At 39.5% G+C, this 18762-nt stretch overlaps 1 protein-coding gene across 1 annotated transcript; it reads left to right on the top strand.

Annotated features, from left to right (window-relative positions):
- Positions 1-13024: 13024 nt before the first annotated feature.
- Positions 13025-14681, top strand: LOC116038200 (regulator of G-protein signaling 5-like). The gene is made up of 5 exons (XM_031282438.2): positions 13025-13242; positions 13540-13623; positions 13738-13799; positions 13967-14133; positions 14290-14681. The coding sequence occupies exons 1-5, from the start codon at positions 13199-13201 to the stop codon at positions 14503-14505; spliced, it is 573 nt and encodes a 190-aa protein (XP_031138298.1). The 5' UTR covers positions 13025-13198; the 3' UTR covers positions 14506-14681.
- The last annotated feature ends 4081 nt before the right edge of the window (positions 14682-18762 follow it).

Raw genomic sequence — 18762 nt, 5'->3', positions numbered from 1 at the left:
TTTCACAAACTTAACCTTCTTCCTTCAACTGACTTTAAACAAACATTTTATTCATTTGTTTATTTTAATGGACAGCAACCAAAAGGAAAATGACATCAGTATCCCTCAATCTCTTCATCATTCTATCCTTTGTTTCCCTCCTACTGTTCTACAGTATCTCTCTTCTCTCTGCAAATCTGTGTCTCTGGTCTCTTAATCAATAGTAAACACAATACCCATGGTGCAGCGCTGCCATGACTATAGATCACGGGGAGGATGAGCAGGATAGTTGATAACTTGTCCCGTTCAGCTCTGAGACAAACAACAGAAGTGCAGGAAAAACAACAAAACAAAATTAATTGTACATGTTATCACAATTGTTTAGTGGTGTATTTCATCAGATGATGTAAGATGTAAATATAACGCTCAATTAGTCAATATGTTTTCTACACTGAATTAAATTAATCTGTAAAGTGCATGAGGGCTTGCATGCAATGACAGAGTATTATCAACCAACTCTGCAGCTCAAAGTAGCATTTTAGCCTTGTTCATTGTTCACAGTTAGCAACTAGCCAAGAATGAGTACTTATTTAAAACATCCAGCAGCCAAAGACTCAAATATTTTACTCAGGAGTTGGTGGAGACCATATGATGGCCAGAGGCATGACTTTAAATAAATGCCATTGTTTCTCTGTTTGCTAGATGTGCTAATAAGCAACTGGCGGCTAACACAAGTTATCATCAAGCTATTACCAAATATCCCGTGGGGGGGGGGGGGGGGAATTTCTAACTCACATGAGGTCCCCTGGTGATACTAGTCCTGTGCAAATAGGTCTTTGGTCAACTCCAAATCCAAAAACAATGATTTGGGTTTTTTTTAATTGCAATTCAGTATAATAACCAGGCTGTTTCAACTATAGACAGTATATAAACTGGACCAACAGATCCCGTTGCTCTGGACGGAGACCAGTGAAGGATATTAGAAGCACTTTTACGGTGAGCGCTGAGCATTACTGAGCAGCCTCCAACTGAGAGAGACAACGTAAATGTGACATGAGCAACCTGTCTGAAAGTTGTAAGTCTTCTGGTAGCTGTGACAAGAGAAATCTCAATCATTCCCAATTTTGCAGAGAAGGAGAGCGTAGGTATATGTAAGGAGATAACATGGGCACAGGCTAATTATTGCTAACTAAAATGCTAGTTAACATTAGTAATTAAACTTAAACAGCTAATGTAAGTCAAAACTGCCTGCAAGCTTCTCCTGTACTATATGGTAATTCCTCTACTGTGCGACAGAAAGTCGCATGGTTATGACACAATCGTTAGCCTATTTTTACAAAAACGTCTGCTACGGAGCCATAACGTGAGGTACAAGGTAATGGAGTATTTTGTACATTGTCGTGTTTCTTTAGAAATAAACAATGGATAAATAGTCTTTAAACGCTTCAGATGTAAAGTTATTCGCTGTGAAAGTGACGTCAAAATGAATGGCAGTCAATGGAATGCTAACGGCGGGTGATGGCTTGTTAGCATCAAAATGGCGCCATAGGATCTACGGGTTGTTGACAGACACTTTCCCCCTTGGTTTCAACATGCTTTATTGTCATCTGGGTATAATATGCACAAAGAGCAGAACACAATTTTTAACAAATCTCCACATATCTCTATTGATACTGTATCCTCAGGTCCTTATTAAACCAAATTCCCATAGGACTGGATTGCCCACTTGTGTGTTACCTCTTATTTTCAGTTCCAAACAACAGTCTCTGGGAATAATAAAAGTGCCTGCTGCTCCCTGGTATTGACATTACCGATTGTTTGTCTTGATCTCCAAGGCAGCACCTGTGTGTATGTGATGTTGAAAGGTGTCAAATATCAGTCCTGTTGTTGTCTGTGCCCGACGTTTCGCAACCCCACTACTGGGGTACAGCAACAAATACAAAACAAAGCTATTCAGCATCAAGTTAATTATTATCGGTAATTTCTCCGGGGCAAGCTCTGCTGATAAAGGACCACCTACATGTCACAGTCATTCAACGACTGGAGGGGGGTTTTGTTGGAGAGAACATCATGGTTATATTTTATTCATGAATGTGAAATTTGGTTCAGCTCAGCCAGATTACCCTGCTACTCTCCAATTACACGCCACCTCTTTCTAATACACACATTACAACACACACACACACACACACACACACACACACACACACACACTTTTAAAAGGTCTATTAATACTTCAGTCAAACTGGTACAATAATGGATACCCAGGGGCTTAATGATCTGTGAGTGTAAAATGAAGAGCACACGTGACAGCACAGACGCACACAACACATTTACACTTGATGTGGATTGACTTTGAAGAAGGTACCTGAATTGTCATATAAAAAGTATCATGTTTCAACACATGTTTGGTGCTTCATCCCAAAGGCATTTGTAAGGGGAAAAAAAAGAAAAAAGTCAAATGTCCCTAGTTACCAGTGTTGCTGCTGGCGGGAACCCAAATACTGTATGTAAATATGTACAGAGGAAATGATTAAAACACAGGCGTCATAATGTAGTAGCAGTAGCATATTGCTAAGGAAACAAGGTACTAACATGTTTTCTAACGCTGGGTTATCTTTTGAAGATACCATGTGTTTGTTTGGCCACCCATTTCAAATGTTATCACTCCATTGAATTGGCATTATCAGTGATTATCAGCCTCATATGGGTAAGAATGGCCCTGCTACACCTAGTAGTAGGTTCTATTGACATGGTAACGGTCGCTGTTAGCATGGTCAGGACACCTTGGTGTCACTTTTTAACGCTCGGGGAGTCCCGTTGGGAATTCAAACAAAACAAGTGTTACTTGGTTATAGGTTTAGGCAACAAAACTACTCAGAAAAGATTGTGGTTTGGGTTAAAATACTAATGTACGTTAGTTAAGAATGTTACGTAACTTTAAAAAAGTCAATGTTGACTTTAGGTTTCACCACCATTTTTGGTTTGGAAAAAAATATTACTATTACATGGACTGATGACATTTGGTACAGACATTCATGTTCTTCACATAATGACTTTAATCGAACACCACCAGCAGGTCAAAATGTCACTTATCTAGTGAAATATCTTTTTCTACAATCTTTGTAATTGAAGTTTAGGAATCTTAGGTGAGCTCCTAACTTTTCATCTAGTGCCATCATCAGCTAAACATTTCTATTTGCCCACACATTGGTTTGTGGTCAAATACCTGCAAAATAAATGCAATTCCCATCAGTCTAGCTTGTATTAAGTGTTAATTAGCAAATGTTAGCATGTGCAAATGTTAGCATGCTCACACATAAAGCCAATATTATGACTATGATAGTCTAATTGCTAATGTTAGCATATAGTTCAAAGCATCATTATGTCAAACAGACATCTTGTTACAGAATACCAGCTACCACCTGTGCAGAATCCAGCTGACTATTGCTTGTGTGACTTCTGCTGTACTGTCTGAGGTTTAATTGCACACTGCACTACTTCCATTCACAGTGCTTTCCATTCTTGAAATTTGAGAAGTAACAAAAGTAGGTGGTGTGACCACACACATCTTACATAACTAAAATAGTGCTGTCAGTTAAACGCGTTATTAGCGTTTATGGCGAGATTAACGCTCTTTTTGGCATAGCAAACTTTGTAGTTTTTTTCACATGCTGTTGCAACAACTAGTAACGTTAGAAAAACTACCAACACCACACCGGCTCTAGCTAGACCGGAAACAAAACAGGCACGCCGCACACACTTGTTTGGGCTTGCGAGCCGGCCAAAGAGTAGTAGGCTAACGTTACGTTTTGAGTGGATGGCGAGCGCAAGACACCGAAATGGGTGGCAATAAGATTCTGAATGGAAAGTTTACTTTTAGAAAGTTGCCAAATGGTTCCATTGACAAGACCAAAGTGATCTGTGTGTTTTGTCGTTGTGAACTGAGCTATCATCGCAGCACGTCCAGTCTGAAATACCACTTGATGGTCAAGCACACAGCTGATGCGAATTCTCCGCCCCCTCGTCAAAGCCAGGCGACAAAAGCACAAAGCAAGCCAATCCACTTTTCCATGTTGATAAGAGCATTAAAATGAGAAAAAATAATGGGACAAAAAGAAATCTAGAGACATTTAGAATAGATAAAAATGTGCGATTAATTGCAATTAATTGTGAGTTAACTATGACATTAATGCAGTTAATCACGATTAAATATTTTAATCGTTTGACAGCACTAAACTAAACACATTAAGAATGGAGTGCAAATTCCAACAGAACATCAAAAGAAAAAGTTGATTGAACTCAAGACAAGGTTTGAACATAAAGGGATTTCTGATATTAATTAGTGCAAAAAACAGCATAGCAGTAATGAAAAACACATATATTATTTCACAGATTATCACTTTAAATTTTAGGACCATTTGCATATTGTAGGCTTGGCTGACCTCTGTTTAAACAGTCTCCTGGGAGTAGTCCCGCACCACAGTGTTGCTGAGGGGGGAGCACACTCCAGTGGTTATTGTTTAACAGCCACATTGAGCATCTGGCTGGGCCTGCAGCAGGCTGCTCCTCTCCTCCCCAGAGGACGATCAGGCAGATGATCAACCTGAGGCTCCTCCGTGCACACTGTCAGACGCACTTCCACGGAGACCAAACAGCCAAAAATGTTTTGAACCCAACATATTTTGTTAAGCTTGATCATTATTTCAGAGGAACGTGAGTCCTAAAGACATTTTATTTCTTAAAGATACTTTTAAATTCTAGTCCAGATCATGAAGCTTCCTTCCCTCACACTCAACCCCAAGATTACATCTTGTGAACTCAGTTTTAAAGATGACATTTTTAGCAAAGATTTGGATGCTTTTTACACTTAAGCCAAGGTATCATAATTACAGTATAATTATAATAACACATCGTTCTTAAGGCATCTTGCATAGGACAGAACCCTGCGATCAGTTTACCGTCATGGTGCCAATACATGCGCTGAAACCACTTGTGAAATTTGAGCTCCATTAACAATCCAGGCAAACATGGATATGGCCTTATTTGAAGGTGTTGCTGTACCATCAGAATCAGAATCGGCTTTATTGGCCAGGTTTGCGTAGACAAACAAGGAATTTGACTCCGGTACTTAACATATTAAGAATAAAAAACAGAGTTGACGGTAAGAATATAAAGAAAATAGTGTACAGTATATCAATACAATAGAATTTACAATTTTACAAAAAAAATATACAAAAGAGAGGGAAGGAATAGTGCAATATCGGTCAATAGACTGAGATTTTAGGATTTAAATATGAGTACAGTGCAAGGCAGATCAGTGCAATGGTAATATATTAATAACAATATTGTAATTATAGGATTGAAATAGACATGAGGTAGATGAGCAGAACAGTGGTGGTTGACTTTGTTCAGTGTGAGGGTAGGGGCTATTTCTGAGTGTTCAACAGAGTGACTGCTTGGGGGAAGAAACTGTCTCCGTGTCGGCTGGTTTTGGCGAACAGTGCCCTGTATCGCCTACCAGAGGGAAGGAGGTTGAACGGTTTGTGACCAGGATGTGAGGGGTCTGCAGAGATTTTTGCTGGCCTTTTCCTGACCCTGGACCAGTACAGCTCCTGGATGGAGGGAAGGTCAGTTCCAACGATCCTCTCTGCAGCCCTAATTGTCCGTTGCTGTCTGGCCCTATCCCGTTTGGTGGCTGACCCAAACCAGACAGTGATGGAGGTGCAGATGACAGACTGAATGATGGCTGAGTAGAAAGTGGTCGGCATCTCCTTAGGCAGATTAAACTTCCTTAGCTGTTGCAGGAAGTATAACCTCTGCTGGGCCTTTTTCTGGACAGAGTCAATGTGGGGAGACTATTTTAGGTCCTGTGAGATGGTTGATCCCAGGAACCTAAAGGAATCCAAAGTGGCCACTGTGTCGTTCTGGATGGTGGGGGGGGGAGACTTCTCCTGAAGTCCGCTGTCATCTCCACAGTCTTCTTGGGGTTTAACTCCAGGTGGTTCTGACTGCACCATTGGACCATCTGTTCCACCTCCTGTCTGTAAGCAGACTCATCATGACATGTCACGTTCCCAGGAATGGCAAAAATGTGTAATCTGTTGTCTGTGTTTACTGAAACAGCATGTAAATGGAACTACTTGGCCTAAGGGAATAGTTTGGCATTTTTGTAAAATGCACTTATTCCCTTTCTGGCTGAGGTTTAGATGAGAAGATTGATAACCATCTTAGATTAGCATAGAGATTGAAAACAACTAGTCTGGCTCTGTCACAAAGGTAACAATATCCTCCTTCCAGCAGCTAAAGCTCACTAACTAACATGTTATAATGTTTGTTTAATATGTTCAAAAACAGAAGTGTACACAACGACAAGTTGTGGTCGTCCACTTTCTCCAGTATGAAGTAGATGATAGTCTAGTGAGACATGCGTTTAAGTCCGTCCTTTGTCTTTTTTTACTTACTGATGCACTATTCTTTTAACTGCTGCTTGGTTTTAACTTCGTGTTCTATTTATTATAGGGTTTAGATGTTATTATTATTGTATTCTAGCTAAAACACTCGTTATTTATTGTGTACGCTGCTGAGTCTGAGTAACAAATTCCGTTCCGTCATGTTTTTAACATGCTTGAATGAAAATAAACCAAAATAAATAAATCTGAATCTGAATCCAGCCAGGTACATAGATTATAAATCTGTCTTAAGCCAACTCATCCATTGCCATAAAAACATGGAGCAAAGTGGAAAAATGCGGGAAAGCTTTGCCATGTTGATAATAAACACATATACAGCCAACATATTCCAGTAGACTAAAACCCTAATTATTCAAATGTGTGAATCATTTTTTTCTAGTGAGTGGAGAACTATCCAGCATTAGACAAGAACTGCTTTAATCACAAACAACAAAATGAATATACTGTACAATACTACACAAACATCAGGACCAAAATAAGCTAACTCATCCATCCTCTTTGTTTGGATCTCCATTTGAAACATTTCTATTATTGTGCAGATCCATTGGCAAGAATTTACCAATTTAACAATTCATCTTTTTGTTTGAATGTTTCCATTCAGTTATTGGTTTAAACAGGCTTTCAGCTGTCCCCTTCCGCTCCTTAGTCACTACTTTGAGGGACCTTCAGAAAAAGAAAACAAACAGACAAACAAGCTGATGTAATGTCGGGAAACATTACAGACACTTCCTGTGGCATTGACCTGCATGTTGGGTTTTTCCTATTTTACCTTCTTTTCTCCAACACATACAGGCCATGAACACAAACAAGCCACAAACACAGGGCTATTACTGGAAAATGATTGCTTTGGCTGTGCTTTCAACGCTTCTTCGGGCACAAAGTCACACCAAGTCTGCAGGGAAGCCTGTCCACAGTTGAGTTTTATTGACTGAACAGTGATGGTGCACACATGCACCAGAAGTCTCGCAGCGCACTGGAAGTGCACCCACAGGAAAAGATGTTCAGTAAGCTTTGAGTGTGTCTGTCTGTTCTGCAGCCTAATTTGTACATTCTGTGTTGTGGAAATGATTTGCAATCAGCATCACAAAGCAAAGCAAATTGAACAGCTGGTAAATGCTTCAAACAAAGGAGTGCAGCCTCCTTGTTGGAGCATGCCGAGAGCTGAATTGTCCTCCAGAGCACAACGGTCTTTGAGCCGTGTTGTCATCATCAATAAAAACACAAAGAGCAAGATGTTCTTCCAGTTGGAAACTATCTGTTTAACAGCAAACCACATTGGGACCCAATTCTGATTCAGTATTCTGATTATATCTATCAAGAGAAGATTGATTGAGCACACTTTTATTGCTTCACACTTATGTTACAGATTCACCCACTTGCCAGTTCCTTAAAAAAATAATGCAGTCCAATACAACATCCCTGCAATAGATCTAACCGTCTTAAAAGCTTATAATGGTCAGGTAAATGTTTTAGAGAAATTTGAATTAACCTAATGGTCATTTTGGAGGCTGCACTATGTGGTACTTCTAAATTGTGTTGCGTGTTTCTAATATTCAGTCTAGCCTCATTATTACAGATGGTATAGGGCAATAATTTCAGCCAAGTGTACTTAATAAACTGGCAACTGAGTGTACGTCCCATTGTAATCTACACACTACTTCTTAAACAGTCACCACGTTTCCAACCAGACCAAATTTCACTGTGAAAAAGTATTCAAACATCCAGGCTAGAAACGTCCTAAATTCCGATTGCATTAGAATCCACTTGTGTGCCATTTGTATTATGCTCAACATGTTCCAAATAATATTTTTGCCAAAATATGGCTAAAAGGACGTCTGTTTGTAGTTAGCACTGTGAGCTGCCCGTGACAAAAGACAAACTTTAACAGCTAACTGGGCTAGCATCAAGCAGATGGTGTTAGCCATTTTGGAAATCTTAATCTCACTGAATTTGGATTTTTAACTTCAAGGAGATGCATGCAAGCTTGAGCAGCAAAAGCAGGTTTTTGCACACAACATGTGTTGCCATCAGAGTGTAATTTACAATCAAATAATACTATTATTGCCTGTTGCTGCTCTGTTTTCCAACACAGAGTTAAAGTACAGTGTCAGGGACCTCATCGGATGTATTTGTCATTTTCTCTTTGGTGATTATGCATCATAGAGGGTGGCATAATAGCATCCCCCGACGAGAGGATGATCCCAATCCTGCTTTCTCATCTCCGCAGCAGAACCCAGATGGAGGTGAACTGTGAAAGGAGCACACTGAGCTGAAGATGAGCTTTCCCTCCATCACAGCTGAGCCCAAATGAAACTAAAAGGTCTTCGCCCCAGCTAGAGATGAACAGAGATGAGAAAAGACTTCTGGTTTTAGGTAACATGAGGTAAAAGAGCTTAGTGAATAATAAAAGTAGAATTGTGGGTTGAGGTAAAGTAGGGCTCTGACACGTAAGTATCCCAAACTGGCCTCAGCCTCGATTCTGTCCTAGAGGTGATGACGCAAGCTAGGAGTGAGAGAGACCTTTCGTTTGAGGCTCTCTCATACAGGTAAATGTCACTTCTGGTTTCTCAACATTGCCTGCATTTCCTTGGTGCTTTTTAATATTCTAATGTGACACATTCAAGATAAATTGTCTTCAGTTTTTGTTTTTTTTGTTTTTACCAGTGTTCTCATATAAAGGCCATTTTTGAAATGTAGAGCAAATAACTGTAAAATAGTACATAGTACATCAACAGTCAAATACTTTTTGACACAAAGATATGTTTCTAAAGTAATTTTATTTATTATTGCCTTTTGATCCTTCACCGCTTCTACATCAAACAACAACACTACAACAAAGCCCTCATTCAAGACTTATATTTAACTTTGGGTTGTGAGGGGAAAAGTGCCAGGGGCCTCCTGTCATGGCTTATAAAATATAAACCCGAGACGCTGCTGAACACAGACCGAGAGAGAATGAGACATCAACTGTGTGAGCAGTGACAAAAACACAAAGAATTCAAATAATAGGAATCAGAGTGACATGGCAATAAAAATGTCCGTATCAGTCTCAGTCGTGAAGTGAGCTAAATGTATCGGTAAAGTTAGGCAATGTTAGTTTTTAGATATTAGATGGCTAGAAAATACATAGAAAACTCCTATCACTCCTAAACTCACTCGTTCTAGGACTGAAAACTGGCTAAAGGTGCTCCAGGTCTAAACAACCTCAATACTGAGAGCATCATGCGCACAGACAGAGATTCTGTCAGCGATAACCATTTAATCCATAGATTAATAATCCATTTACTTTAAGGAAAATATAGTTAACACATGTGGTGCCTTAAATAGTAATGCTGTGATGCTGTATGAAGAGGAATCCGCCGACACTGTTCTTGATTATAAAAAGGTTTATTACAAGCAAAGATTCAGCATCAATTTTACAAACTCCTGCAGAGAGCTTGGAGAACGACCAACCCAAACCTCAAAATTTGCCGCTCTGCCTTTTCTTTGTGTGGACAAAACTTATATCTCAAGGCATTGAATTAGCATAGGGCGTGATTTGTAAGTATACCATTGGATCGGATAACTGACCAATCAATGCCTGTTATCTGGCACAACTCCAACAAAGGTCTCTTCTGTCTTGGGGGGACCTCTGCTCATGTTAACAATTTCCAGATGTTCTCAGTGAAAGTAGAGTAAAGTTCATAGGACTCCCTTATAACAAACCTTTAGGACAAAGTTTATAGAAAGTTATAGAATGGTCATATACTACACACATCATGTGGAACATCAGCGTAAAGGGATGCATGACAGTCAGAGGCCCACAAAAAACATCACCAGACGATCAGGCTGATCAAACAATGAAACTCTCTCTTGCTTAGATCCAGAGAGGGATTTCACCAGAACTGTTTTTCTGAGAAACAAGATGTTATCTTACCTATCACATATGTCTTTAGCAATGATAATAACCATTGCAAAAATGCTAAATACTCACGTACACGTTTCTCACAACCAGTTGTAATCCTACCAGTGTTAAAAATATATATTTTTTCTAATTAATTGTGGGTGCTTTTCGTGGTATATCGGTATAATAGAAATTGTGTTGGAGTGAGGTGTTTGGTAACGTGTGCTCCATTTGACAGCTTCAAGGACAGTGAGTCTCCAGTTTCCAGGAAAGCCCTTTGCTCAACAATATAATAAAAAAAAAAAAAAATCTTTTTTCTTTTATTCTCTGGATTCCGGTTGTCTTGTCTCAATAGGTCTGATGGAGACGCAGAAGTGTGCTGACATCACAGTATGAGTGTTTGAGTAGGTGAGTGGGTGGCAGGGATCCCACATGCTCCCAGGCAGACCTTTGTTCTTTTCTGGCAATAAAAAACAGTGCAATTAAATTCTCCCCAGCAAAATGGCATTCTATTTCCAATTGCTAACAACTATCTACTTCGACCATTGCATCTGAGAGGAAACAACCATTGTTCACTCAACCGCAAAAGGTCGCTTGTCAGGAAAACAAATAGTTTTGTTTTCAAAGCATTCAAACAAATAACCAAAGCCATAACTTTTCTTACACCCACTTCCTCTTTAAAGGATCAGTCTGTTCAAATTCTATAGTTTTTCTTATCAACAAATCCCATAAAAACACTAAAACCATCAATGAGTGGATCCTACAACAAGTATTACTTCAATCAGGAGAAGCTCGTTCAGGAGTGAACAATTAGTTATTAAAATGGGCGCTAATAAAAAGACTTTGGCGATTAGATGGAGGGGTAGAGAAGCCGTGAAATAGTCTCAACAAAGACACTATTTCCTCCTGTTTGAGTAACATTTGTTAAAAAAAACTATTATAGTCTGTTTTAGGAAATGATTTAGCCTGTTTTTAAAAGTGAAACTACTGTATGTAATTGTGACATGTTTTAAATATTTAAGTCTGCATTAGGAACCAATGGGCTTGGGGCTGAGAGCCAGGGCAGGGTATGAGATAAACACTAACCCATTGTTGGTTTTTATCACTGTTGAACAATAAAATATATATAATATCAGTATACAATATTCCTCGTGATCAAACTGGTAGACATAAATGTCAGAGTTTCTTGTGTCTTAGTGTATATAATGTGTTGGTCTGAGCTGTGGTGCAAGAATCTTTTTGGTTATTGTAGTCCACATAGATAGTTGATGTGTCTTAATGAAAATCCTGAATCTAGCTGCTTCTTAGGAAGTGACTTAGGTAACACATTTATATCATACCACTGACCTCTGACAACGAACACTTCTTTATTAGAGCGGAGTCGATTTTATCTATCATACAGCCATGTTGGGTCTCAGTTCCTCGAAACGCCCATGGCTATAGACTTGTGTGACGAGTGAAACACAATGTTTTCACTGTCGTTTAGATGCTCGAATTCCTGTATTTGCTCTGGTGACTCTAGGATCTAGCATTGAAGAGAACATCAACAATTTTACAAAAACAGACTTTTTATTATCAATGATTCCTGTTGCTTTAATCAGCTACAGGAACTTCTCTGTTTTGGAAATATGCCATAATAGGCCACTGTAAAGCAGTGCAAGTAATGAGTCATTACCATTCTTCAGTCACATATTGCCTGAGATTTCCTAATGGCCCTTTAATCTGAATTATATGATGAACAAATCCTTGATAAGCAACCTGCAGCTCGCCATATGGGAGACTGTCTCGCTTCAGCTTTATTGTGTTGAGCAGTGGGCTGTATTTTCAGCTTGCTTACAGTAATGTAATTAAACAAAGTAAATACTACATATCCTTCCCATCATTCCCTGGAGTGAACACCTTTTATCAGGTCCATAAAGAGGCTGGGTGTTACTGTGTTTACCAGCAGAAAGGTTCTTTATCAACCTGCCTATTTCTTCAATTATGTCTTCTTTGTGCAAAGCGAACCAGGAACAAAGGAGCAGAGGAGCTGTCGAGAAACGATGTGACGACACAGGATGCTATTAGCAGATCGGCTTGTGAGGTTACACACAGATCAATTGATTAAAACCTTGTTTTGCACAGGGGAAACTTACTGAGGACAAGCTCTGCTTTGTAACAATTTGTAGTTGCATGATAAAACACAAGTTTGAAGCTAAAATGTTTTGATAAAACATGGTGTGACGTGCACCAACAACACCAAAACAAATTCCTTGTATGTGTTAAAAAACGTACTTGGCAATAAAACCCTTTCTGATTCTAAAAAATTCTAATAAAAAGCTCAAATATGACAAATAAGTGCCAAGTTTAAGAATACTCTAAATGTTACTCCATTTCAGAGGGAACTAATATCTTAAAGCTGGCTACAGTATTCACACATCTGCGGTTTAAATACTGCAAATGTTCTATTTTCATGTGTGTAAATAAGTTGTTTTGAAAGAAAACACTAAAAGATTATTAACGTGTTGTGTTTTCAGGGACATGCAAGACAAACTGAGCTTACTGTAGAATAAAAGTGGCTTTTATCATTTCACAGTTATTTCCCAGTATATCCTCCCTCTCATCGTCTCTCTCTCTCTCTCTCTCTCTCTCTCTCTCTCTCTCTCTCTCTCTCTCTCTCTCTCTCTCTCTCTCTCTCTCTACCTGATTGGCTGAGAGGGCTGATGACATGTCAGAAGCAGGGGAGGTAGGACTATAAAACCTCTGCTCTGGCTCTGTTCAGACACACAGACTACCACGCTCCCTAAAGAGCTTTACTAAATGGATATTTAACTGCCACCCGACCGAGACACCACCCCTACCAGCGCCATCCTGCTGCTACAGTATGTGTAAAGGACTAGCATCGCTGCCTACCTGCTGCTTGGAAAGGTAAATAAAGCGCCATGCAAACACTCACATGGCTGATGTTTTGGGATTTGGATTACAGGATATGGAAGACAGATGTTTGTTTTTGTTTTTTTTATCTTTGTTATCAAAAAATATATATTATCTGTGTGAGAGCATTGGAGAAGTCAAATGACCATTTTAGGTTATGCTAAATTTAGACTTTGCACTCAGTGTGGATTCATGCTGCGTTGAGTTTTACCGCACAGTAATTGCTTGTCAGTATGCAATCAATCAAGGTGTTGTGAAAAATGTATCTAACCTGTTTTCTTGTCCTCACAGGGCCAAGGAGCTGAAAGCAAGGCTGGGGAGCATTTTGCAAAAATCCAATTGGAATCTATCCTGCTGCAAAATAGGGCATAATAAGTAAGCATCACACATATTGTGCTATACTACTATAAAAATAATTTGACATGTGTTGTCACTGTGTGCTTGATTGGAATTCTGGGTTAAATCTAATCTCGCTTCATCTATTTTCAGGCCAACCCTGGAGGAATGCCTTAGGTGGAGAGAGTCCTTTGAAAAACTCCTGTCCAGCAAATGTAAGTAAATATCTTGATTTTCTTGACACATTTGCACACAAAAAATGACAATGCAAATGCCAGTAAATGCATACTGTACATAAACTTATAGACACATGGAACGCCTGTGGGGACATCATGTCATACATCATATATAATGGGTAATCAAATTTCCTCTTTCTCCTCAGACGGACTGTGCGCCTTCACAGCCTTCCTGGTGTCTGAGTTCAGCGAGGAGAACATTGCGTTCTACTTTGCTTGTGAAGATTACAGGACTACCAAGTGCACTGCCAAACTACCAGCCAAAGCCCAGAAGATCTATGATGAATTCATTGGCAGCGACGCTCCTCGGGAGGTAAGGAAAACCAATATATATAAAGGATTTAAATCTGAATCCGAAAAGTTAGATTGTGAGGCATAAAACACATACTTTGCAGTTAGGCTTTGTTATAGCTGCTATCCTCTCCAAAATTGAAAACAGAAAACTAATCTCCTTGTCCTTTTTTTCCAGATTAACATTGACCACGAAACTCGTGACATCACCAGAGCCAACATGCTGGCGGCGTCACCTTCTTGCTTCGACCCGGCCCAGCACAAGATCTACATGCTCATGGCCAAAGACTGCTACCCTCGCTTCCTCCGCTCTCCAGCCTACAGGGATCTAGTGTGCCAAGCCAACCGAAGCGCCAAAGCCACCAAGCAGCGCCAGCAGGAGAAGAAGGCGTGAACTCTCTCCATAAGCCGATGGAGGATTGTTAGTTGTTCGCCTTAAAGGTTGAGAAAGCGAAAGGCATGACATTAGGTGCTGCGTCATAAAGCTGGACGCGGGTGCAAACACAGAGATCGTCACAAGAGCAGTAGTGGATGGGTTTGTTCTGTAGACGCCGACGATTGAAGAGAAAAGGAAAATGGAAATAAAATTTGAGGTTGATGCCTTAAGTGGACTGCTGTGTGAACACAGATGAAGTTTGTACATCGAGGTCAAGTGAAAGTATTACAGACTGAGTGACAACCAAAACGGGAGGGAAGGAGAAAAGCACTTTTCTTTGCCATTAGGCAAACATTTGTGGTTGTGATGTGAAATGTATATCTGTCAAAGTCTTACACTGTTTGCGAACAGGCATGAAAGGTACTTTATGATTTTGTATTTATTTGTATTTATTTGCCTGTAATATACAGTATGTGTCACATTCTTACCAAAACAGATGAAAAAAACGTGCAATTTAATTTATATTATTATATTTATATCACTTTTGTCTTTTTTTACGTACCAGAAAATAAACTACATTATTTGGAAATAAAATGCTAAAATGTGTTGTCCTTTTCCTGTCATGGTTTAAATAATATTTTGATCTTTATTATAGAAATTGCTGAGCAGAGTACACACACATACACATACAATACAGTAATGAAAAACATGTTACAGTTATGACACTTACGATGCCATGGGTATTTAAAGTATCTCATATACTCACACCAATGACATAAATGAAAAATCAAATGTAAACATATGGTCACGTGGAGTATTTGCACAACTACTTGCAAACTCTGAGTCTGCATGTTTAATCATTCACACTACCTGATATAAAATTGACAGTGAGGCCTTCTGCAACCGATGTTGTGCAGAACTGTTATTCACCTTGGAAACAGCTCTGCTCTGTTTTATAAAGAACTCCGACAATGACAGCATCCGTCTGCTCTGAGCTTTTGTCCCATATCATGTGAATGAGAAAGAGCTTTCTAGCAAACAGGAAGCACGAAGAGATTATGTGACAGCATTAACGTAATAGGAAGGGCAATAAAACTTTGTTATTACCCTAGCAACTGTTTGCACTTGCCATCACCGTCAGATAATAAATGGCAGCAAAGCTGCTACCTGGCTAGAGCAAAACCCCTACTGTCTGCAAACCAAGCATGTAGAAAAAACATAAGGGATAATTCAAAGCCCTCTGGTTAGGTAATGATGACATTGATTACAGTGATAATGCTGGTTATCTCATTTGTTCTCATTAAAATGTTAACAAGAGCCACTATGATTGCTTTGAAAAAGTGCATTTCAATGCAGTACAACATGCGGCTGATTGTCTACTTTGTGTATTCAGATGTCATCAGTGAAGAGTGGAGCCAGTGTCAGGTGGACAACAGCTGGTCCAAAGGCCTGATGCATATCAACATCTCATAATGCTGCCTCCCTCTCCATAGTAACCCTTTGACATTTTTTTCTCTAGATTTAATCATAGCAATGGCCATCTGTAATACTGGTTTTAATGTATACTTTTTGACATATTGGGAACAATGTAGCAGGGGTGCATCCAAGAGCTACATGTTCAGATTTCAAGACTGAAGTTTCTTTTACAAAAATGGGAAGTGGACATACTGGAAGGAAATGCAATCAAATATAAACCCCACATTTTCACAATCATATACAGTAAATCACTTGCTTGAGAATGAGGATGATACCCAATAGCCTATACTCTGGCTCAAATGAATACGGGCGGCCATCCAATTACAACGACCTCATCCACGTTGTCAAAACCATTTAAATATTGAGCCATGGCACTGACAAACTTTTAGATAACAGGAGCCTATCATTTCTGTAGCCCACTCAACAACAACAACAACAACAGACATCCTGAACGCCTTTTTCTCGAGTCGCGTTCCACTCTCCACACCGATGTCTTCGGACAAAAAGTCACGTCCTGAGATCGATAATGTTGTCAGACCCTTTTAGTAACAATCTGAGCCTGTCAGTAACAACAACAAAAAAATCACTTTTAGTGGACAAAAAGCAAGGCTGCACGATTGCCCTTTAGGTTACATTGCAGCTCGGTTCACGCCGGCCCGTCATTGCAAATCTTGCTCAATACTGGACCAAATTCAAAGATTTTTGGTCACATCAGTCTATTAGACCCAAATGCATGGGGAAATGGGGTTGAAAAAAACGCTAGTTACCCTTGAAGTACAGTACTTGAGTAAATGTACTCAGTTACATTCCACCACTGCAATTACGATTGGTTAATTTTAGCGAAAAAGTGTGGTTATGGTAAAAAAAAAAATATCAATAAGTCTAAGTCTAATTCCCAGCTGTCCCTTCTGACAACAAGGAAAAATAGTGTTCATGTACAAAAGATATAGAGACAAGATATAAACCACGGTCTTTAGTATTGAAGTCACACTCTTCAAGAGCCCTGAAATCCTACCGTAGATGTTTTGCAAAGCTAAAACACTATCACTCCGCTTATTGTTTCTTAGAGATTACAGTTGTTACTCACGCAACCACAAGAGGTCATTTGCCAGAAAAAAGCTTTAGCACTTTAAAAACAGTATTGTTTTACGTGTTGCTGTTTCTCTGGAAGGGACATTTTCCTGGATAGTTTGAGTTTTATCTGCTGTGGGTTTGAGATCTCCCTCTCAGAGATTTCTATCACCACAGTTCAATGGAAGTGAACTGAACGGATGTGTGGTGCTCACAGGAGTATTCCTTTCCAGAAACACTAAACCACAAACCTCACTGGGAACAGTTCTCATTTAAACTACTTTTCTGTGTAGATATAGTTCCCATCCGAATATTTGGAAAGGAATGATTCCTTTGGGGTAAAACAGATCACTGGGCTTCTGCCAGTTTCAGCCAGTTTAGCCCTGTCTAATTAACAGTCCAATTAAAATAGAAATGTAATTTAAAGGTCCAGTGTGTAACGTTTTTAGTTGTTCATTATCAAAATCTGTGTTGCCCGTTCACAAACTTGTCCTTTTACATGAATATTTTTCCAAGTATTCCTATTGGCTTGAAATTTCACATTTGCGTTTGCATGAACTGGGGTAGACGCTCCATATTCATGCGCCATCTTGAAATACGTTAGCCGGTAAGGGACATACAGGACATACTGCTATGCCTTTCGCATTTTCGCTGTCACATGATAACCTCACAGGTGCTGCTAATGGGTATCGTCCTTCCCGGCCGTGGCAACTTTGAAGAAGGAAACATCGAGGACCACACGTATTCAAAATCCAGATTTCAGGAACAGGAGTCTTCTTCTTCGCCCAGAAAAAGAAAAAAGATATTGAATAGAGCAAGAGATTGGCGTCATCAGAAAAAAGCGGGAAGGCTACCATAGCTGTAATACGTACTTTGAACTGCATGGTGCGAGAGATTTGATTGCGATATATGATCTCAACGCTAGATGGGAGAAATTCCTACACATTGGACCGGCAGTTACCTAACGCGACACACACACAGAACGTCGAAGGTGTGCTGTTTTTGATTCTCGGCATGTGGCTGTTTGCCAGAAGACACATAAAAAAAAAACACCGCTGGCTAAACTATTTAACAATGGCGGGTTTGTTCAGGACACCCCCGTCTGATACTAAAAAAAGTACTTGTTAGCTAGTACCAGGTACTTTTTTTGATAATGGAAAAACAAAAAAGGCGAGTAGAGTAGAGTAGAGTAGAGTCGAGGCGAGTCGAGCAGGTACCATGTGATGGAAAAACGCCATAACACTCAGCTAACCTCTTCACAGGTTTCGGCGCTCCAGACACAAAACTGAACTAGTTACAGATTTCTTTTCTCTTTCCAAAATTAGACCGAAACAATAATGTCTTTAAACAAATACACGTTTCACACATTTGTTTTGTAACATAATGCCACAAGAGTGATATCTTTTTTTTCTTAGTTATTAAAAAACAGCATTTTTAAGATACAGGATTACATGATGAACAGTATATCTCATTACATACATAAAATCATCATCATTTTGCATGTTAAGTAGTAAAGAGTTTAGACTTATACCAGTACAATATGTCTCTGTAAGTCATGTCGGTGGTCCTGCATTGCAAAGGTGCTGTACTTCCTACACCAGCAGTGTTTGGTATAACCATGAAGTGACACTGACATCTAGTGGTGTGAGTTGTTTAGTTCAGAGATATTCAACAGGGGGTCCTCAGAGTTACTGCAGGGGGGCCTCCAAATTATTGTCAATTTTTGAA

The sequence above is a fragment of the Sander lucioperca genome, chromosome 11 (assembly GCF_008315115.2).
Source record: "Sander lucioperca isolate FBNREF2018 chromosome 11, SLUC_FBN_1.2, whole genome shotgun sequence".
In the NCBI taxonomy this organism is placed as follows: Eukaryota; Metazoa; Chordata; class Actinopteri; order Perciformes; family Percidae; genus Sander; species Sander lucioperca.
The sequence above is the reverse complement of the archived record's forward strand: the minus strand, read 5'-3'. Positions and strand labels throughout refer to the sequence as shown.